The sequence below is a fragment of the Antrostomus carolinensis genome, unplaced genomic scaffold (assembly GCF_000700745.2).
Source record: "Antrostomus carolinensis isolate BGI_N321 unplaced genomic scaffold, ASM70074v2 scaffold16487, whole genome shotgun sequence".
Classification (NCBI taxonomy): Eukaryota; Metazoa; Chordata; class Aves; order Caprimulgiformes; family Caprimulgidae; genus Antrostomus; species Antrostomus carolinensis.
Genome location: NW_010328223.1, coordinates 87,168 through 111,276, shown reverse-complemented (window position 1 = coordinate 111,276; position 24,109 = coordinate 87,168). Strand labels below are relative to the sequence as shown.

The 24,109-nt window shown below is 41.2% G+C and overlaps 1 protein-coding gene across 1 annotated transcript in view; it reads right to left on the bottom strand.

Moving 5' to 3' along the window:
- Positions 1 to 4,725: 4,725 nt before the first annotated feature.
- Positions 4,726 to 24,109, bottom strand: part of LOC104528242 (CMP-N-acetylneuraminate-beta-1,4-galactoside alpha-2,3-sialyltransferase-like) — a gene marked incomplete at its 3' end in the record, with an annotated part of 106,056 nt that continues 86,672 nt past the window's right edge. Inside the window, exon 6 of the mRNA XM_029086007.1 lies at positions 4,726 to 4,820. Within this exon, the coding sequence (XP_028941840.1) occupies positions 4,726 to 4,820 (95 nt within the window). The remainder of the gene's footprint in view (positions 4,821 to 24,109) is intronic.

Sequence of the window (24,109 nt, the reverse complement as noted above, 5' to 3'; positions counted from 1 at the left end):
TCCCTTCCAACCCCGACCATTCTGTGATTCCTTGATGAATTTAACCCTAAAAGCAATGCAAATGCTAGAGGATCTCTGCAACAGTATGGACAGCATGTTCATATTCATACCTCCGTAAACTACACCGATAGAAGCACTGCTAGAAAAGAGTGCAAATACAAAAGAAGAAATTTCAATTTCCACTAAAAAAAAAAATCTCCATGTAACTCATTTAAGAGCCCGAGATTGCTGCAGTCTCCTTGCTCTTCACTGAAGAAGCTGCAAGAGCAGGCTTGGTGGGTGCTGGGAAAGTAGCATTCCTACAAGCAAATTAGGCCCTTGCAAACAGTGAAACGTGGGAGGCACTCCAATATTCCAGTTAATGCCAAAACAATAGCCTGGGACACAGGAGGGTGCTCAGCAGCCTGAGCTGTCCCCCACAAGACATCTTGACATCTGTAGCTTTTTGAGTTCCAGCTCCTTGTTATACTTTGATTTTCTCGACAACTCTTAATGTTGACTAATTTCATCGTGTTCCTGAACGCTTTGGCTATATACACACTAATAAACAAATCGGCAGCGGGCACACTGTCCTACACGAGCACCTGCTATTCAAGTGTTAGCACAGTTCCCTGATGGTTTTCACCAGGGCCAACAAATATCCTCACCTATAATTCTCATGCATTCACAGGGTCACAGGCTAATACAGCCCAGTGACCTTTCTTGACAGGAAGCCTGGATATGGCCACCCTCTTGTAAGGGGGACAGGGAGTTAACCTGTTTGAACAATGAGTTCAACTGCCTTCAGGACCAGAGGACAACCATTTTATTTATTAACAGAGATGGAGTCGTCATTTCTGAATACTCACATTGGCACATCCCATTTCTAGAGTCTGTCAAATCATGTAGCGGGAGACAACAAAACGCAGTGTGGCTCTAAGTCGCATTTTTTCAAGTAAGTACAGTCAAATATGGCATTGGCCTATGTGACAACATGGCCACTCTTCATCATTTAGAAAATCTTGATTTAGATTCTGAAAGATAATCTCATACGTTGGTAGCCAGCTGCAGAAGTCACTGGGTGATACCTGGAGCCACTGTTACACAAAAGGTCAAACTCGATACTAGTAGTGACCCTTTGTGGCATTAAAACCTCTGAGCAAAGACACTCACACCTCTGCAGAAATATGACATGTCTAACATTTTCTCTATTCTCTGCATACAGAGAAAACAAGAGTTCCCACAAAGGGCTACAGATGTCTGATGAACGCAATGACACCTTCAATGTACAGCATCAACTCCAGCACTCCTGACAATTAGCTCTGCTTTTGTCCCAGGTTGCTGGGGATACCTTCAATGTACAGCATCAACTCCAGCACTCCTGACAATTCTCAGCTCTGCTTTTGTCCCAGGTTGCTGGGATCAAGTTATTAGGATCAATCCTTGGTCCAGACCTTTAGTGAACAGAGGCAGAGTCAACAAGTACAACGTACTAAAACCCTCTGCCCATTTAAGACCCTTTAAGAAAAAGGTACAACCACTCCTCACAAACCCCTCTTCAACTATTTCTAATGTCTTGTATAGGGGACCACTGTTAGAAAAGAGTTTGCACAAGGCTTCCTACTGCATGCCTCATCTCAGAAAGTCCTGTTCATAAAGGAGCAGGGTCACCACCTGCTTACTCCTGTGCTTCTTTCATTTAGCAGACAAGTAATCGCTACGGTGGTTAACAAACAACAGCAGCAGTTCCAGTCTGACATGAGGTGAGCATTATTCCTACTGCAATACATTTTGGAACCAGCATCATTCAGGGGAACGTCTAAAAACTTTGATATTCAGAACCATACTCACCTTGAGGGCTTCTACATGCAAATGCTCTTGGAGAGAGTGAAGCACTCTGGTCATAAAACCCCCTTTGGCATGGGCTAATGGCCAAATCAGAAAATGACCAATGGAGAAAAGGAGTGAGCAATCTTTCACAAAGAAACACTGTTAAGCTTTTTATGTTATACTGAGTACTTTTTAGCATCTGGAGATGGAAGGACTGTCTTTATAATCAGATTTTCTTTTAAGAAAATGAAGATCCTTGATGAACTGTGTCAAAATGATCAGCATACTGCCTTCTCCTGGATGTGATCAACTTTAAAACGTGGTAGTCCTGCCCTGAAAATTTCTGAGCCATTTCTACTCTTTTACATGTAATTTATACAGATGTCTTACTCCAGATTAGTGCAGCTCAGTATATAATGTTCCTGAAAAGCTGCTTTCCCCTAAAGACTGCAAGATTTGTTCTTGCAATCTTGGAATTTACTTTCTTGAACCAGGAAACACCAAGTGATGGATGAAAAAGGACTTCTTTGATTTTTTTTTTTTTTTTCAGAGAAAAAAGCAAAGAAAAACTTTGCTAAAAGTCGGAATAGAGAAAAATTTGAATAAGAGAAAGCAGAAATGGTGGATTATCCTCCAAGCTGTTAAGAATCTCTTGATTTCATAACTTCAGTACTTTCAAGCTACCACAATTAGTTTCTAGAAGTTTCTTGGAAAATGCAGCATTACTGAAAGTGAGCTCATCTTGTAGCTGTATTTCACACACACACAAAAAAGCCATTTTGCACTTGGACTAAATCACAGTGACTAGAAAACACGGGGTGACATTCAGTTCTCAGCTAAATCCTCCCATTACCAACCCAGCTACAGTCAGTGTCTATAAACACCGACCGCCTTTCCCAGCATGATGCACGTCGGAAATCCCAGCTGATGGTGTCACAGGGCTTCCTAACGCACAGAGCAAAACTCCTGCCCCGTCTGTTTCAACACAGGCATGTCTCTCTACACTTTCTCAGTCACCCCAACTACTCATTTTCCCATGCACATCCCAGCTCTGATAGTCTTCATCTCACACCAGCATGTGACTGAGCTCCATGCTGCCTGCCTGGGTCAGTTGTTTGGCTATCATTAGATTGCCCTGACTGAAAGCCCTAATGAGGTGCTGATCACATCATCCAATCACTCAGCTGAGCCAGAACGTGTCCCGTGGGACAGCCAGAAAAGACTGATGCAAGAATTCCAAGTGATGTGTAACATGAAAGGGCGCCATTCGCATCACTAGGACTCACAGCCTGTCAGCATGGCCATTAGAAATCCTGGGCTACAGAGATTTATAATTGAACCCTCCCACACACAGAACTTGCTCCAGACTGAAACTTGGCACAAAATTCAGTCCCAGGAGGGCATTAAAAAAAATAATCCATTCAACGGTTTCTGTCCCATGGCTTCAGCTCACAGCCATTTAAATAATGGCAATTTCTCATTTCTCTTTTTAAGTGAGGAAATCCAATATAAAACACCAGATTTACATAACATTGCAGGGGTGATACAAGCTGGCAACAAACCCAGGGAGAAGGCTGCCAGAGCCGTTCCGTCATCCCCTTTTGGTGAATTTCTCCATTTGGATTCAGTTTAACGGAATGATTTTTATTAGGTCTAGCTGACATCATGTGTAATCTGCAAATCCCACCTTCACATTGGTCAGGCAGCTTGCCCTAGCTTTGTACACCTTGTGTGCCTGTTAGAAGGGAACAAGCCCTCCTGTGGTCAACGCAGCCTCCACTTGTGCTGCCGCTGTTATTTCTTTGCTGCAGACTCTGCTGGCTGATTTAGAGGACAGTAATTAGTTGCCTATTGAACTGCAAAAGACCAACTGGACAAGAAATGGACATATACAAAACAAAAAAGAGAACTGATGAAAGCCAAAAGAAATTTGTCAGTAGAGCCTTTGATTTGACCAGAGATTGTTCGAACAACTACCACATCTGCTTCCACAAAGAGAGACAGATCCAAGCCTATTGTGGTCGCAGTCCTTTCTCCACCAGGTATTTCTATTCCTACAGGGGCCATCTGTAATCTTTAGTTTGTCAGCATAAAAAAAAAATCTTGAAGCTGATGCAATGCCACAAACACTTCTTAATAAATACATCAGACTTCAGGAAGTCTGTGACAAATGACTGCTGTGACCAAAAGCCTTCTGCTCCACCACCACTCACACAGAGAGGCCTTTGGTGGCACATGTGGGATAGCAAGGAACTTGTGTCACTCGCAAAATATACCATCTGCTGGATGGGCTACTGACTCCCAACTCATCACCACCAGCTCATCTCTTGCTCTCCCACAGCACACCTGAGACACAGCCCCTGCTACCATGCTACAGGTGGAGGACAAGGCATACTACAAATCATTACTAAAGCAGCTGACAGATTCTAACTATTTGTTATACAAGTCTACAAGTAGCTCAACTATAAAATAATTATACAACCAAATGCTAGGAAAAGAAAATGAAGATTTGTATCAGTAATCAACCTCAAAGCTCCAAAACTCAGAAAGAGGAACCTTACCTGTTCTTTAGAGAATTACTGACTTCAAGGTACTTTAAATCAGTTTGGACTCTCTCTGCTGCTGTCAGCAAAGATGCCACAAGCTACAGCAGTCAATGCCAAAATACTTCTTCCACAATGTGGTAGGTCTAAATTGCCATTGTTGCACTGACTCTCCCCATGTACTAAACCATCCTCCACATTCCAGCTGTGAAAACCCTTTTGGGTTTCTGAGACCTACATGCTGAGACCTCCTGTAACAGGAGAAAAAAGCTGAGCCCAAGGGACCACCTGAGCTTTCAAAACAGAAAAACAGTGTGGGGCAAGCATCTGCAGAACCACCTGAGCTTTCAACAGTAGTGCAGTTTTCTCATACCTTGTCCTTTAATTCCAAAAGGGGGTACAAAGTCCCTGATACGTGCCCATTTCCTGAAGGAATCATCCAAGAACATTGGTGCCGGCTTCGAGAACCTGAGAAAAACAAAATGAGAGAGAAATTAACTCCTGAACTAGGAAGGATAAATTTCTGTAGGGAGGTCGGGAGAATCCATATCTAAGTGCTGGTTCTACATTCTCACCAGCAATACAGTAACATGGAAGATTTTACTTTTACCTAAAGGCATGCACAGTGGAACAAATCTGTCAGACTCTATGCCATGAAGACACCCAAAACACTCAAATCATGAGCCTGGCAATCACTCCACTCAACAATTTAGAACTTTCCCAACATTGTTTGGCTACTAATTTAGCTACACTAAGTTGTAAACTGCAACCAGAGTTTAGGCAGCTTTAATTCCAGCTTTGTAAGCACAAGCCAATTTCTGTGCTGTCTACACAAGTGTGTGAGGAAAGAGTGCAGAGTTGCCTTTATATTGTTCATGACATACGAGTGTGCTGTTGTGTGCAGGTGTAAGTGCACTGGGCAATCGCCCGTGGAGAGTGAGGCTGGAGTTACCTGCTCTCATGGCTGCTTCTGCCTCACTCATAGGCACATATACAGCAGCTATCGTAACACAGGCAAGAAGGTGGTTCAGGAAATCAGGAAGCAGCACTTGGTTTACAGAGAATGGAAATTCAGGACAGATGTAGGTGATTTCTTATGCATTCATTAACATATATGATTCAAGAGAGGTCCTTGCAAAACCAAACAGTTGTGATCTATCCAAAATCACTTACAAAAGAGAGAACTAGTCCTTCTTAACTGTGTCATTATGGGAATACATTATCCTAATTACACCCTCAGCAGGCAAACACAGCAGCTACTAAAAATTTGTCTCTTATAGAAACAATCAGTACAGTGGCCAGATAGAAGGAAATAATTAGCAAAAGAAACTACAGAAATACTAACTTTTGTATGGGACCATTTCTGAGCATATCAGGATCACTCCTAGAAAATATGCTTATACTATTAGAAATCTGTTCACTCAATCATATCAAAACAGTATCAGGCATGTTCTTGATCAAAATCAATCACACTATGCTATAGAAATGAAGAAAGGAAGGTACTGCATGTTCAGAGTCAGAAAGCACATCTCCACTACAGCTGTACTGCAAGTGCAACGTACACAAATCTGACACAGATACAGCCTGGCTAACCTAGGTACTGGTAGCAGGATTGATGCAAAACACTGTTCTAACCCTCCCTTCAGGCTGTTTTTGCAGTCAGCTTGCAACTCCATGCCACTGCAATCTGATAACTTTTTGGATCTGAGCTACCTGATTTAAGATAAACTGAAATACACTACACCACAGTCAGGCACACAGCAACAATTTCAGATAGCAGCACAGCGAGGAAAGGATGCAATGAATTCTGAATTATAAACTGCTTGAAGTACAGTCCTATCACAGATGCCCAGTAAATCAGAAGTTGCAGAAATCTCTGGGAAGGGGGATGAGAGAGACCAAGAGCATTTAACAAAACAAGAAGACTCCAGCTCACCCATGCATACTGCTTCACATCCACTCATGCAATCTTTAATAAGATAATCTACAACCATAAAAGCAGGATGGGCAGATTACATGGCTGATCTAGAAGGAAAGGAATGTTTTTCCAGAGCTGAGAATACAAAAGGATCTATATAACTTTATCTGGGAAAAGGTGCAGAAGATGTGTTAGAGATATTGGAGCTTCTGAAGATCTTAAGTAAAAAACCACAAAAACCACAGGTCTATTTAAAAAAAAAGAAAAAACCCCAGAACAGGATACAATAACACTCTGAAAATATCCTAAAAACCTAATAACCTGATAAATTAGTTAAATGTTTTTTCAAGCATCTTGGTGCACTGAAATGTATTATGTTACACTGGTGAGTCTCCAAGGAGTTATCTTCACCTCCTTCCAACATCAACAGGAGGAATCTTTGTGGGATTCTCATACAATGCAAGAGCTTTTCTAACCTGAATGGCTACAGCACAGATGTTCACAGCTCTTCCTTTACATCTACCACTTGAACTAACAGCAGAAGTCAGGTCCCACAGAATGGTCCCCACTCCCCCCAAGCAGCACCTGCAGTGAAGGACAATCGCATTGCCTGGGGGTCACCAGCATCTTTGGGCTGGTTTGTTAGGTCACTGAGCTACTCTAGTTACTGCTGTGATGTGCAACCTTCAGGAAAAAAATGGATGCTTCAGAAAACGCATATATGAGCAGAAGAAAATCTGAATCAAGAGGATCCCCTACAATAATGCTACAAAGTAGTGCAGTGTAAATAAAATCTCAGCCAGATCAGTTTGCCCATTCAAGGGCACTGCAGGAGAAAGAAGGTACAGGCTGTAAGGTCAGGCCTAACTCAGCAGTTGGCATTATTTATAGATGCAATTCACTGGTCTATTTACAAGTCATACACCAGGAAAAGACAGTTTATAGTAGTCTGACATGGAGTATTGAGTGTCTCTCCCTAATGCAGTTTTCCCCTTAAGGTGCCTGGTAAAACCAGGAGGAAGGTGAGATCCTCCTGGGACCCTGGGCCCTGAGAGGAGTCCCCAAGAGCAGCTGAAGCACTAGCAGGAGTGATCTGGCACTCTATGGTGTTCCTTCTGCATGTGATGACCAGGGAATCAGTGATGCCCAGAGAGAAGGGTGAAGTGACTGTTACTGCATTTGCTACAAGTAAACTTCGGGAATTTTCTAGTGGAGATCATAATAGCCTTAGTCCACTTACTATTATTTGGTAATATTTAACACTACTGTACAAAGAACTAGGGAAACTGACTTTTAATTCATACTTTTGTGTCACTTAGGATGGAGAAGGAACAGTTTTGGGGGAAATATTACATCCATATGGGGAAAAAAGAACAAATTAGACGATATTTAGCTCCCATAAATCTTGAAGGTAATTCCATTCTAGAAATATTAAGAAATAATGAATGCTGTAAGCTTATGATCTATGAAAAGTGCTTTGCCACCTCAATAAATCAGAGCAGGCCAGAACTGATGTCCAGCAGTGACAGGGAAACGCTGTCTGCCAGACCTCTCCAGGAGCATGGATGCTCTGTCTCGGCTTTGAAGCATGTCTGGCATATTCTAGGACCCTTCAGGAAATATCAGGATATGCTTCAAACGGGCCATGGGAATGCTCTCTGCAGAGCACCTAAAATACATTCCAAGGAATGTGTGGGAGTTTGTCAAGCAGAAAAAGTAAATGTTTCTGAATGATGTTAAATTTTGTACATACGGGATGCTGCATTTTACCCGCGTCATCTGCTGCTGCTACCTAAAGGCAGGTGAGCTTCACCAACAACCACAGCTCCAAAAGTGAAGTAGGCTTGTGTTCTATGGGCAAACAGCAGTTAAAGCCAGTTTCGATTTTCAGATTTAAATTTTAAGCACTTCCTCTCTACCCCACCCCAAATTCCAGAACAGACATAAGGCAACCTCATAGCACAACAGCCATGAAAAGTCAAGAAATTTGGGTGCTTGTGGGACACACTTATGACCTGCATGAGTTGGGAAAGCAGTGCCAAGCAACTAAAATCACTAGTTTGAATGACATACTCCAATAAAGCAGCAAACAACATCTAAATAGGTGAAATGCTGGATATGATGATTACGAGGTACAGTCCAAATCTCTCCTAGCTCTGAAGTTTGCATTTCTTATACAAAGGCATTAGTAAAATCTCTTAACACAATTTGTCACAGCACACAGTGAAAGGAAGTGCACTGCCAGAAAACTATTCTTAAACAGAAACTATATAAACAAGAAAGTGTGATATATATTTGTGCCTAGGGGATTCTGGCTTATGTGACAAAAAATTACATTTCCAGTTATTTTCTCCCTTATGAGTAAGAAGAATTGTGACCTCCAATACATTTCTACCTTCTAGCTTGCCAGAAGCTCTCCAGCCATTTTCCAACCATTTCCATTCTGTCCTCGATATACAGATCCATTCACAACCACTCCTCTTTGATGTGTGCTGAGGTATTCAACATCAACTGTGCTAACTTCCCAAAGTATCATGCAAATCCTTGACCAGCACCACCTCTATCAAGGTAGCTTTTGAACAATTTCAGACATTTAATCTTGACTAGAATCTGCTCCTTACTCCTACTTGTTACTTTCAAGGCAATTAATACATAAACACATAGAAGAGAATAGGCTAGACCAGAGAGAAAGTAAAATAAATAAATCAATTGATAGTCTTTGGCTGTAACAAGGAGGGAGGAAGACAAGGTTAAGTCCCTGAAAGAGTAGAGGAGAAGATGGCAGCACACTTCTAGAAGTCATGACACTAAGGAAAGGCAGATTGGCAGCCACTAAGCTCCACTGGTGGCTTATTCCTCAGCTATTTCTCCCCCCCTGCCTCCTCCTTTAAGCTGCCCTGCCCTTTTGTTTCTTTTTTAGTTAGGGAGAATCAGCAGCAAAGAAAAACTGGAATCTGAAGGAAAAAAAACCCAAGCAGTGCTACAATCTAATGTTGTACATAACCTGCACATCGCATTTGTAAAAGGGCACGAACAACTTTTTTTTTTTTAAACACACAAAAGAATGATTTGCTCCAGCATGACTTCTATCCTCTTTTGTTTGCTATGCTCAAAAGCATCTATAGTTAGACAGAAGACACAAAATCTACCAATTTTATTAATGAAATGTCCAAAATACAAACCAAAGCACTCTAGCACTGAATAATTAGCTGTGATAGAGGCGTTTATAAAAGTAGGGAGAGAAAATCTAAACTAATCTTTACCTTTTTCCCTAGTGAGACCTAGATGTATGTTCTTTCCCTTGCCTCCCTTCTCTGGGGAGCAGCACGGTGTGATAGCATAAGGAATGAGGAGGCTTGTGATGTCCTGATTTCACATTTCTTACTGACATTAATCCTCTGTCAAAATCCAAGCAGCTCAAAGATTCCTCAAGCAGCTGAAAAATTTAAGAAACTGCATTAATAAGGATTAACCCCATCCTACAACCAACATACTACTTCTCCTAAATCAGCAAGTAAGAGCCAAAAAAATGGATGGCTGCAAGAAGAAAATATTTAACAGTAGAGATCAGAACAAAAATTCAGCTGATCTTAAGAAACTGCAGAAATGGTCTAAAAGAAATTCAGACAATATTGTAAAGACAACTTCATACTGAAGAATGGCCACATTGGGTCAGTGCACCCTGCCACTGGCATCTGGGACCTCTAGTTCTTCTTGTGGAAGAGACAATGACCCACTGATCCCTACCCATCTTCTCCCATGCTATTCATGCCTACAGACCCTGAGTGTACCTATAGTTGTCCCTTTCAGGCTGAAAAGTCCTGAGTCACCTGGCCATTCTCTATAGAGATGCCTCTGAAGCATGCAGTGGTACAACACTGCTTTGCTTTGTTCTCTGCCCTTTCCTAATAACTCTACCATTTGGGTTTTGTCCATTACTGAGTTGGTGCAATCACTCGTTCCTTCACAGCTCTTCAAGAAGGTGTAAACCATGATCCTTCCTTCTGACATCAATAAATGCCACAGTCACTCCAAAAAATGCCTTTGAACAATCTTTATTCCATAAGCAAAAAAAGGAAGGGGCAGGTAAAGTTCACTGAACAAAAAAACCCTCTGCCCACCTGCAGGCCATGTATCAGGACTCAGCTATCCCAGCCTCCTCCCCTGGGAAAGGCTGCTCTGTACCTCTCAGGCACTCCAGAGCACCATCAGCCTTCTTGCCTTCTTTGCTCTCCATCACCTGGCAGGTTATTTAAACTCATCAGCACAGGCCTTTTCCCATTGTCTGCTCACTGCTCTATTTAGAGCCAGACCAGCTGCTTCAACATATCTGAAAGGGCCTCCATACCCTATGCTGTGGTTCACACACAGAACATCGTCATACTATTGCAGAAAAGATAAACATCCTATCATGACTGAAAAATGTAACTCTTACAGCTGTAAAACCTGTTAAGTACTCCATTTTATTCAGGATCAGAAGCATCAGCTAAAGGACCATGGCTGGTTCTGGGCCTCACACAAAAAACATGAACAAACTGGAAAAAGTCCATAGGAGAGCTATGAAAAAGACTTAAGGTCCAGAAAACATGATCTCTGAGGAAAGCTAGAAAGAAATTAATTTATTTAGTCTAGAGAAGAGAAAACTGAAAGAGGACAGGATAATCTGTTAAATATTACAAGGCTGCTGCAAAATAGAAAGGTAGTATCTCTATACCCCTGGTAAATAGAAGTAGTAGCCCTGGGCCTAAAATGCAGCGAAGGAAACTTAGATTAAACATTCGAAAAAAGGTTTCTTATGCTTGGAATTATTACACACCTATTGCCTGGACATGGGTTACAGAACTTGCATCAGCTACACTGGTTTCGGATTTTATTGTATTATTTTTAAGAACAAGTTTACATCTATTACGCATGGGTTAGCCATAGCTGTGCCTACTTTTAAAAGGGAAAATTAAATAGATGATCTTTTGAAGCACTGCACAGGTCTACTTCTTTTAAAACCATTTTCACACGGGGCTGACATTGCTAGGAGGTGACCAAATACCAAATACCCAAGGTACAGTCTGCTGTAGTTGGGAATCAAGGCCTACCCTTCAGCCTCCCTGTGCTTCTCAAGTATTTACCTTCATATACGGTAATCAAATTTCAGTACAAACACCACTGTAGATAAGCAGCACATGGATTTTGCAAGTCTGTTGCCTGCCAAGACTGCTTTCTGTTTGTACCCTGTACCTTTGTGATAAACAGGAAGACACGTAAAGTTTAACCTTTCTGTAGTCATTAATATCTTGCGCTTACGCACCAACAAGGCACAAAATCAAAGACTAATTTAATATCAGCTCAGTCCCTCCTGCTAACTGACTATGTTCTGACATGCATGAAGTCCAACAAAGCGTCCTGAACAGCTTACCTATATAACAGAAGTTAATCTTTATGGAGACTGGAAAGTTTTGAGATCAACTGTAAATATTAAAGACAAAATAAATCAGTTTGCCTGCTCTAATGAAATCCTCAGACTTTCCTACTGAATTCTCCAAACATTTCAGATAAAACCACACATGCACACACAAAAATAACAAGAAGCTTGGTTTAAAGGTTGGCTTCCTTTTATTCAGACAAGGCAGAAACTTTGTCCTGACCTGCCTCATAGTGCAGCATATAAGAAAACATGCAAAATTTGTCATTGCTCACCAAACCCTCTAAATACCAAAACACAATTATGCAAGGGTGAAAAGCTGACTTCTAGACAGCATAGAATATTACTTTAAAAGCCAGACTCCTAACGTAATTTCAATGTCATAGTTTATTTTTCATGTGTTATTGTCAAAGATGGAAGATTGAATTACAGCTAGTTTTTCCTACGAAAAGCCAGGTGGGGTGTTCAAGGCCTCTGAGGGAGCACTGAGCCAAATAGATGAGATTACATAGTATTTAGAAACATGATGAAGGTGAGCAAAAGCAGACTGTAATTACTGCCTGACTTTTCAAAGCATTCTGTGTAAATAAAAAATGAGATGAGGAGGGAAGGCGAATGGGTCCAATCCTTCTCCCTAGCAGAAAGAGTGAGCTCACATGGAAGAAGCCAGCTAGCAACTGTGCCAGGTGGCCCAAGTTTAGCACAATTATGTTCCTGCTCACATTCCACTGAGACAGGAAGAAGATTGCTGTTTCTAATGAAAAAAAGAGTAAAAGAGCAGTCATCTAGACTAATTGCTGCTGTGCAACACTGCACTCCCATAAGGCAGGGAATCTGATTTTTCTGGTGAAGATCTAACATATGTTCCAGAAGATTGCAGGTGATGGGCACAGTTCCCATCACTGACCTGTTGTCTTTCATCATAGATACTAATTAACCGATCTGTTAAAACATAGTGACTGCACTTTGGTTTTATAAAGTCATCTTACTGTTCTCTTTATTCTACAGGCAGAGAAAAATTAATCCACAGCCATGCCATTGCCAGCAACCCTCCCCACCCACTGCTCATTCCTGCCACCAACGGCATGTTTGACTGTCCTGAGCTGTCGGGAGTCGTAGGGTAGAGCACATCAAATTGCACTTCACTGTTTCAAAAGCCTCTGATCTTGTTTCCTCCTACCACATTATTTAATATACATATCTATCTTGAGGTTATCCTACTGTATCAGAACAATTTTCATATCTGAAAGCATTGAAAGGAATAGTGAAATCTTTAGTGGCTTTCATAACAACTAATAATGCCACTGCCTGGAATACTTAATTCCCCCATCTAGAACAAACGGCACATAGAGTTTTGGTGCACATATGTCAAGAAAGCTGAAAAGAAATTGGTACATATGTAGAGAATAGGACAATGATGAAAAAGAGCCTTCAATCATCAGCTAAACCAAAACCACACATATTGTTTAGCACAGCCCAGCACAAGCACAGAACAGACGTGACCGCTCTGTCAACGTACAGCACAGGGGATGCAGCATGAAAGGAAAAGAGCTACTGAAGTCAATGAACAAATAGGCACAAAAGACAAATATTTGGTATGACCTGCTCATGATACAGCCAGCTGAAGAAAAAAATAAAGTCACTAACATTTAAAATGGGTAAGCTCCAAAATGGCCTTGTGATGGAAGTTGAGGAAGACAGGAAAGTGCAAAACATTACTTGAGGTGAACCTTGATCAGTTTGTGAAAGGGTTGTATGATTTGGTATCTGCATAGGCAGGTGACTGGACTTGGTAATTAATTTGGTTTCTGAATGCCTGATTCTGAATCACCTCTGGCATATTGCTCTTATCCAGGTCAAAAATCTGCTTGGGGTGAAAATTTCCTGCATAAGTCTTAGTGGAGTGAGGATGCTGGCAGAAGAGATGTCAATGTTTCAGACACTGTTACTGAAACAGATGGGTTGTTCTGAGGGAGAACAGTTGTAATTTTTTCAAGGCTCATATACTTCCAGGATGATCAATGACATATTTCCAAACCTAGGCAAAGAAAATTCCTATTGAGATTATATGAAAAATATTAATCTGCTGCAAACCATACACCATGGCATTAACAGAGGTATTGTCAGCTCTCCTGATTTTATTACATGTAGTACAATATTCTGGAAAGTTCTACGGGACACAGTTCCTCATATTACACTCCTGTGAGAATCTCAGCTTTCATGTTTAAAAATAAAAAATAGATATTTCCTTATAGTTGGAAATGAGACCTCAAAACTAATAAAGGCTCAGAAACTTGAGGAAAAATAAAAAGAAATAGTTATTTTCAAACTGAATGCATTTTCTGTCCTGACTCATTATTACTGAATATTTGTAGGTTGCAATTCTCATCAGTGCAACTCCCAGCAGTGACTTTAAGGTGTTCCAGAGAAAGCCTTCCCAGTGAAAATGCAGGCAAAGGACAAGCCTGCTTTCAGTAACAAACAGGAAATGAAAGCAAAACAATAAAAGTGAGGGGGAAAAAGTCTGTAGAAGCTATTGCACCAATACTTGCCTATAGCACACAAGACAGGCAGATAATTAAATGCAAAGAAACAAAGACAAGAAGTAAATTGTTCATCTCCTTTCTATGCTTTATAAATTGATGCTCAGAGACAATCACATGGATAGTCCGTTGTGATGTTTCTTAGAATTTTTTGTCATTTTTTTAAAAAATATATTTTTTTTAGTTATCACAATCCAGGTTTGACACAAGAAAACTGGCATAGCAATGACAATATCAAATCAAATCCGCATTTTTATTAAGAAAACAGGAAAATATGAGCTAGAACAAGAACAAACTCTGCTGCAAAAACAAGGGGCTGAAAGCATGGGAGATGATACCAGGCAAGCAGTTTTCTCTGAACATTCTGAAACTGGACAAGGCATTTTGGTTGGAATCCACATCATAGTTTGCATCATTCAGAAGATGGACATCCTAAGTAAAAAAAATAGTGAGGGTGGAAATTTTCTCCATTGCACAAATTCCTAATGCCTAAACAATTTACCTTGGCATGCTCTCTCTTGTAGGAAGTTGTTCAAGAAATAGTTATATGACTTTCAAGCTCACCTAGTAGTCAAAGCAGTGTAATTCATCCGATAAATGAATACCCCATTTTTTGCCTATCAAGTGAAACAAGATAATACAGCTTCAGGTGCCATCTCCTAGGTATAGCCACCTGATGTGCATTTATACTATGTATAAAAAAAAAATTACTATTATCAGAATAATATCGATTACTGAAACGCAGTTACAGATAGATTACAAAGCTGCTATTAATGAGATCCACATCAATCCCAATGGAAAAAATTCCAGATGTGTTTCTGTTACTCTACTGCACAATAGACTTCACATTGTAGTGCAGGACAAAATGGGGGCAGCAGCCAGTTGTTACTATTTAAGGCACAAACAGAGGCTTTTTTCTTCCTTTAACCAGATGCAAAAACCTCCAAGGATTTTTCCATCTTACAGGCTCTGACTGGGAACCCAGACAAAAAAAGGCCAAAACATGCTACCAAGTGGAAAGAGGGTTTTCAGAGGGGCTTTTCCCACCCAGGTGTCAGTGCCAGCAGGTTCTTCTGTAACTGGAGAGAATGTTTGATATGGGAGACTGTGCCTGGTTCCATTTAGTTCTCCGTCTCCTTTGTCACCTTATTAATTCCATCCCTTAGACTAAGAGTGATCTATAAAGCGACATGCATTAAAATCTTCCAGATAATATCAGCACTGTTTTAACAAAACAAGGGTAAGACACTGAGCTTGTAAAACCTCTTTATGGGTACTGCTTCCAGAGATAAGGCACAGAGAGACTGGACACCGAAGAAAGTTTCCATGTAAGAGGTCACCTGACAAAACCAAAAGGATTTACTGACTCAAGGAGCAAGTGGGTGCAGTGGAGAAAATTGCAAACAGTAGAGAGCACGGACAGCTGTTTCCTTTTTTAACCATCCCACACAGCAAGGGTATAGCTTGAGTTAGGGATTAGGCAGGGAAGAAGAGATTGGAGGTGCCACTTGACTACTCTGACAAAGAAAAGAACCATGAACCATGCTGACCTCTCCTGTCTTACTGGCAACACAGGTGCACCTATCCTTCCAGCCAGTGCACTTACTGGCCTCCTCCGGCTGGGGTCCTGTGCTCTGTTGTGTCTCCAAGCCAAAGTTCAACATGCAAGTGGCAACAGCGTGTGCAGCACCAGTGGCACCCATGGCAGTAAACTCTTCAAAGGACTCTGTTCCGAGTCTTGATGGATACCTGAAGCACAAGGTAAGTTCTTAAAAGCTGGCTCTCCAAAATGCTATTAATCTTCTGACGGAACCGATATCCTCCCCAATTCACTAATCAAAGCAGAGAGACTCTCACAATTATTCTTACTGCACCACCTGAGGAATTGCACAACAGTCCTCTTCATTCCAGGAACGGAGCTTTTCAATGAGATAGTTCATTTCAACAAGTTCCCACAAGAAAAGCCAGTAGAAAAAAGGATGCTGCTGGTTTATGCATCTGAGATTTATGTAAGTCACTGAAATAAATACTAAATATTATTAGCTACTAAAGGAAATGGTTATGGTGAAGATGAGGGGATAAAAAAACCACACAAATATGCTTTCTCTTTCAGTACCCTTGATAAAGAAAGCACTTTTCCTACAGCTGTGGGAAAGAAAACAAGACATAACGGTGAAAGTTAAAATTACATGTCTTTTGGCTGGTATCAAAGGGAGCTATAGCACATGGACAGAGTGCAGCCCGAGTGATCCCAAGTTCCAAACCAAAGAAATGCTGCAGGCAGATTTATCATCGTCATTTGTATTTGCTCCTGAATATCACAAAAAGCAGTGAACATTGCTTGTCCACTACTTCTGTCCCAGCAGCAACGTCTAATTGCGTGAACTGCGTTCAGCCTTTATAGAAATAATAATCTCATTGAGCTATTATTATAGATGGGGATCATTGATAATCTCCCAGTGACCCCCTCAGGCAACCCAATATTAAGTAGTTTCAATGTGCAGCACTGCTTGTTGACACAGAAATCCTGCCACACCCGAGAGTTTTCCATACCCTTAGTGAGGAGGTGGAAAAAAGTACAGAGAGTGACCTTGTAACCCAGCATCTCCGCGGATAAATCAGGGAGCCACAAAAGAAGTAACTCACTCTCCATCTCAGCCTGGAATTCAGTCTATTCACTGTATTTTCTTGGCATCATCCAGTTTTGTTTTATTTTCTCATTCTTCTCTTTGTCCACCTATGTTTGTCTAACCACTTAGATGGCTTACACAACCATTACAGTATTCAAGCGCTTCATAAACAATTACTTAAAATTTACATCTGTCACAGAGAAGGCATTCATGTTTTTGTTACAGTTCTTGAAAGTTTTAAAACTAATTCCATGAAGGTATTAAACTTTTCACTCCAGACACTTTGGAAGAAGACAAGCTCGGTGTGACAGTGCAAGAAATCTCTCTGTTATTATGACAAATTGCAGTCGTTTTGTTCTCGTGTAATCTTACTTTTAACAAAACGGTCACCTTGGTAAGAAAAATTGAAAAAAGTAATGAAAGCTCGCAGCCTAAAAAGTGAAAGCTTTGGAATGCACTGGCAAAATAAAACAAATTCCATAATATAAATAATGAGTAATCTTAATCACCAGCTATTTCTAATATCTTATCATCTTAAGTATTTTTACCCTCCAATAAATCAAGAAATACTTAGTCACTTCTTTGAACTTACTGAAGTGCAAGAGAAGAAATAACAAGAAAGCTGTGGATCAAGCTACCAAAAAAAAAAAGAGCTCCTTAATAAAAATTTGTTATTAATAATAATAACAATAACAATCATAATTTATTCAAAGTTGTAATAAAATCTCAGAAAACATTTTGACTGCTCTTTGAAATCTTTCTCAAAAAGTTATTCTTCTAAAAAAAATTTCCCCATATTAACTTAGGGTAGTTTAAAAAAAAGTTAAAGCCCACAACTCCATCTAATTCAGGATACTCTTAAATTTCCCTGTCTAAACAGAAAAGTTGAAGGACTATTTTAGCTGAGTATCTCTGGATCTCAGTGACAAGAGAAGAAGCAGATTTTCAGTAGTCAGCAAGATAGCAATGCTGTTGGTCAAAAGGAGAGCTTCCCACAAGTATTTATGGGTGCTCTTTGGGCAAGTAGACTCCAAACAGACAACCATGGAGCAGGCAAACACCACAATAACATCCCACATTATTCTCTCCACCTCTGCAATGCTCATGCTGAGCCCTCCTGAACTGTACCTTTCCTTTCCATTGGACATCTTGCTTTTCCTGCATTGCAGACCAAGTGTACTTGGCAGTGAAGTTCACAAACAACACAATTACAAAACCTGCAGATTCTCAATGCTGTGTAAACATCACTGTCTAAAGTTAAGCCTACAAATTACTGAAGAAAAGATTTTCAGAGATGATCAGCACTTTGCTGAATTCAACAGAAACTGCATAGTAACCTGTTTTCTGAACAAATTGGGTCACTCATGTTACCATACTTATCTTCTAGTAATTGCTTCTGAATATTCCCAGTGCACATTTTTCCACCACAACAGCCTGATACATGCTCTGCAGCAATGGTTTTCATTTTAGTATCTTGACCAGTCACGAAGTGAATCAAATCAACAGCCCCTCTGGTGATACCAAGCTTTAGAAGCAACAAACCAAGCTCACCCCTGCCAACTTTTATCAACTAACCTTTGAAAAATGGCATCCCTAGTTATAGGGGATTAGTATCTCCCCTACTGAGAATAGGAATTAGGAGCGAAAATACAAGAGCAGCTCTAGTTGAAACAAGAACAGGCTAATGTGCAGCAGTATCAACAAACTGCTTCCAAACCTGCCCATGGCCAGTCCAGCTTCGGAGAATCTGTAACAGGTAAGTGTGAGCTTTCATTCCATGGCTACTTCTTTTGATATCAAGAGTGTGCTTAATCCTGAAAAGCATAAATCTGAACAAATTTTGCCTGCTTTGCTTACTGTTATCACCCACTGAGAGGTACCATGGGCATTTCTTGAAATGGACATGAAGAGCCTGGACTCTGAGGGCAGCGATCTCAAGGCACTGAGCTGTGCAAGCATTAACTGTCAACACTAACCCCAGAAGTGAGGCCTGGGGACCAGAGATGTGTGTTTTCTTGGTAATTACAGTTACTGCATCAGAATTGGTTGTCTCTGAGGGAGGGAAAAGAAAAGTGCTGCTTGATTTTTAGCTTGGGATTATTTTTTTAATAATTAATCTGCTTGCTTGCCCAGCAGTAAGTAAAATCCTACCTAAGGATGCGAATGAGACTGTGCTGGGTCAGATCGGAGTTCAAAATCTCTTTTCCAAAAATGGCAATAAATGGATGTCTAAGGTAAAGTAAGAACAGGGCAAAGAGATAAAATATTTCCTCCCTAACATTCACACAGCTTTCAAACATTTTCAGCTGAGTGGATTTCCTGAGCTTGATGTGGTTTGTCTAATCAGCAGCCACCCTCTCCCTCCCAGCAATGGATCTCTCCTCCAAATGTTTGTCCAGACTCCCCTGGAATTCATAGAGACATTTTGCAGCTGCCACGTTCTTTGTCGAGCAGTTGCCCAGGTATATGACCTGATACGCAAAGAACTGAATTGTTTTTGGTTTTATGTATGCAAGTAGAAACATATTATGCAGAAAGACTCTATCAGTGGGGTTTTTTTTTCCCCTTCTGCCTTTCTTCCCTGTAGTAAAAGCCAAGGGATTGTTCAGAACAGCTCAGCCAGAAGACCCACCATAGAAGATCAGATCTCCCTCTGCTCTCCTGCTTCCTTCCCCTCAGACACTAATAGTGACACGTGTTTTCAGCCTACTTGTTACACAACCAGCTGCCTGAGCAATCACATCGCCTCCTACCTTTCAATTTCCCTTTGCCCTCAAGGTCTTCCCTTATTCTGCCTTTGGGATTTGATGTTACCAAGCTTCAATAAGTTTTCTTTCATGCAACTCTCATCTGGGAAGCACACTCCATCTGTGTGCAGCAGAAGCCTTTAAATCAATTTTTTACGTTCTTTACATGTTGTCCAGATTGCATCTCCCAAAGTTCTCAGTTGGCTTCCCTGGTGTCTATCTCAAGCCACTTGCTCTCACCTGCTACATGAGAAACTACCCATTTTTGGCCTGGCAGACCACTTAGCAACTTTTAAGACTGAGGAGTACTGCAGGTACCAGTCTCTGCTTGTCACATAAGGAGCCCAGCCTTCTCCTGCATTCACACAGGACAGCTTTCCCCAAGGTGTTTGGTAGCTTTAGATGGCTGGGAAATTTCAGATTTATTGCATATAACTGAAAAATCTCCCTCTGCACAATATGGTTCCCAATAGGAGCACCAGAAATGAAGTATCTGTAAAGGACTGAAGGGCCACACATGTACAATGAGCCCCAGCTGCTTTCTGGGAAACAGTGCACAGGCACAGAAACCATGGCACGCTCAGGAAGCAGTCTGGGCTTCCAGCTGGTGAAGAACGTGAAGTCACTACATCCACAGACTGCACTGAACAAGAAGGGGCAGTTACAGCAGCTATCAACTGCTTCAAGGAGATCCTTTCTGGCTATTTTGAGCTGGCCAATGTTCTTCAGCAGCTGCGCACAAGGAGTAAAACATTAGCTTTCAAAAACACATATTTCATAAGGAGATGAGGTCTGTCCAGACACAAATGACAAACAGCCACATTACTCCTCTTCACCCACTAGCTAGCGTGGGAATAAAGCTCAGACACAGGAAAACTGCCTCTGTATCAATGTCCTGCAGCTGTCAAAGACCTGGCACGTGAACAAGTCAGGCACAGGAAGAAGAGAAGTGCTACTGCAACCCTGGCCAACAGAGCAATTTTGGAGCCTCAACATGACAGCACAAAAGTAGGTGACCACAGAGACACTCTCCCATTCCATTTTCAGTACAGCTTTGCCTTGGACATTCATATGTTGTCTCTACTAACCTGTGGGAAGTATAGCAATATGTATGCTTTGATCCAGCAATACTGACTGAAGACTCAGACTTGTGTGGGAAGTGTTGATGAATTACCTCTGGTAGACACTGAAATCACTGAACCAATTAGCTGAGATTAGATTAGTGAGCAGGTTTGGAGAAATGCTATGAATAAGATGCATGCAGCCGCACATGTTTTTACTCAGTTACATGACATGTTTTACTTCAAGCATCAAGGCTACACCAAATCAGATAAGCAATTCCACCTAAAACAAAAACCAACAACATACTTCCCACAAAAGTAAAATCACTTTGTACTAAGCCACAGTGGAATAAACTGACCAAAGATACAGTTTCTTCCCAGCCCTGATCAACTTCAATATCAATGTCTTAAAGAGCAAGAATTCACATTCTTACTTTTTAAAAATCTACTGTTACTGTTTTATGGTTTGTATTAGTATAAGATTATACATCTCTTATTCAGATCCTGTCTCAATAAAGTCTGTAAGGTTAGACCAGTTTGAAACATGATCAGAAGAGCAGAAATTTCAGGAAAAGACCTGACACGAAATGAGAAAAACGTTGCAGAAGAGGAAAAGAAAGTAAGTTAGGGGACAAGAAGGTTGTGCTGAATATTGTCTTTTGCTCTTATTTGGAGTGGGGAACATGAGACTGTGGGTAAGAAATAGTGAAGAGGGCTTGAGGGAAAGTCACAAACAGCATAAAGTGTCTCTATGGCCATGGAGGGTAGCTAAGAGCAGTTTCACTTGGAAGAATACAAAACCAAAGGAAAGGAGAATCCATTTGTAACGTAGCAGAGGTCAGATTGGTCCCAGATTTCCAGCAGGGTAAGAACACAAGTATCATGTGGTGTGCAGGGCTACTGAGGTAGACCTGGTGGCAGGCAAGACAGGCAAAGGAGTAAGTAGCAAGTAAAAAGAGGACAGAGAGAACAAAACACCCGTCAACAGAAGAAAAGAAGTGGATATAAGGGAATATAAGGAAAGCAAATGAGATGTAAAGTGATGCAATGGGAGGTCACAGGAAAAAAAAGGGGGCAATAACTTGTGATTTACTACATACATAGTAAAACTTCAAATAGGCTCATGCTGTATGATTTTCAATTATAGGAGATGTGCTGGTCTGTGTCATACCATGGTCATCTAAATGTTTAGAAGTCTATTTTTAGTATTACTTTTAAAGAGTTTTCCTGGTAAGCAAGTTTATTATGTTGCGGTTTCTCAAGTCCCTTTGCAAGTTTAGGTAATATATTTGCTCCTTTCATTCCTGCAGCCGAAAGTCCGATTCTAATGAGAGATTGCACATTTTGGTAAGCAGCTCCATCATTACATTCTTAAGCCTCTTTAAAATTCCTAGATATATACAGTCCAGGACGGGTGATTTAGCGCTCATTAGTGTAGCGGAGAGAGACACCAGAGACATTGCTTCAAAGAGATTTTACTGTTCTGAAGTTGGTTCCTAAGTGTACAAGCTTGAAAGCAAAAAGATAGCAAGGCAGATTTACAAGCCTACAATGTGGAGGAGAGCTAAGGCCTGAATTGGATACAGTTGATCCTCCACCTTCTTCCCATCTGTGCAAATGAAAACAAAATGCTTCTATTTAAACTAACCTGCAAAAAACACTTGCTGCTGCTGCTACTACAGCAGAAGCACAAAGAAGAATAAGCCCTCCAACTAGTTTTTGTGATAGCTTCCATGGTACTCTACCTCTTGACCAGTGGGGCTCTTTTTAAATGACTAGCAAGGGTGTAACTAAGGGAACAAAAGGGAGAAGGATAACTCAAAGATGAATGAGGCCTTTATTCAAGATATATCTGAGGACAAGCAGAGCCTGTAAGCCAAGCAAAGATGAGGGTCCTGGTGGACAACAAGTTGAACATGAGCCAGCATTGCGCCCTTGCGGCAAAGGCGGCCAACATCATCCCAGGCTGCATGAGGCAGAGGGCTGCCAGCAGGGTGAGGGAGGGGACCCTTCCCCTCAGCTCAGCACTGGGGAGGCACTGCTGGAGGGCTGGGTCCAGTGCCGGGCTCCCCACTGCAAGAGAGACATGCTGGAGCAAGTCCAGCCAGCTGAGATGATTAAAGGAGTGGAGCATCAGCCGTATGAGGGAAGGCTGAGAGAGCTTCGATTGTCTAGCCTTGAGCAGAGAAGGCTCAGGGGTAGCTATTCCACTGACCTAATGCTTGGGCAGAGAGAGCTTGTGAAAACTGGATTAACACATATGACTATAGGATTTTGTCCTCTGTAAATCACAGCTTAAATTTGCCGTTTATCAAAACTGGAAATGTGTAGCTTTAATGTCATCCCACTGCCAATAGGCATATTTACCTGGCATAAAACCCACAAGGATAATTTGTCCAATCAAGGTATGTGTTTAAGTGTAAATCTCTAGAATCCTACTTTGAAATGAGGGTGCCCATACAAATTCAATGCCTCCTGCAGAACAGCTATAAGGAAAGCAATTAACTAGTCCTTTTAGTTGGCACCGACGAAAATAAATTAATTAATTAACCAAAATGGGGAAGTGAGAACCTCTATATTTGCAGTTTAGTCAAAGACCTGAGTATGCAAATACCCAATGTCTACCCACACCATTTAACACCTTGACAGTTTAAGTGAAGCAGTAGGACTGATAAGTAAGTTAACATCAGAGCTCTGTGACACAACTGGGAACTCTACCAGGAGACTCAGGACCGCAGCGCAGCCAGCAGGGCCGCTGCAGGCAAGGGCGAAAGGACAGCGGCAGCGCAGAGACTGAAACAGCGAGAAAGCCCAGCGTGTCCAGCAAGCGTGCACATTATGGCATCACTACAAAATGTTGTTTTGTTGTGAAGGAAACACAAGTGACAACAACTCCTCCGTAATGTGTTGTGGGTTTTTTTAAGCTACTCTTCAGCACAGTCCTCTGACAAACCACAGAAACTGTTCAACTGCCCAGGGAAAGCTAGTAATAAATATAAACAGGGAAGCTGCTTCATTTCTGTCCTCAAGACAAATTAATAATTCAACAATCTGACAATTCTTCTGTTAGTTGTAGCTCCCAATAACCTTATGGAACATGTAGACATTAGCTGAGAGGTCAGAAAATTGTAAATTATGCAGCTCAGCCATGTGATCTGGTTTCATAATTTGTACCCAAAAGACATTTTGGCCAGCACAAAGCAGGACATTTTCCGAATACAAACGCACCATGGGAGCAGTAGGGACTTCAATTTATCTGATCTGAGGTTTCATTTCTACAAAATTTCAGCATCAAGCCAGCTGATCTGACAAAAAGGTGTAAAGTAAGAGAGTAGATAAAAGAAATAAGCAGTCAGCACTTGGGTTACACTGGCAGCTAGATGGCAGGTTTTATTCTGTAGAAGTACTATCAAAGCCTGAGTCCAATAATATCTTAGAGGCC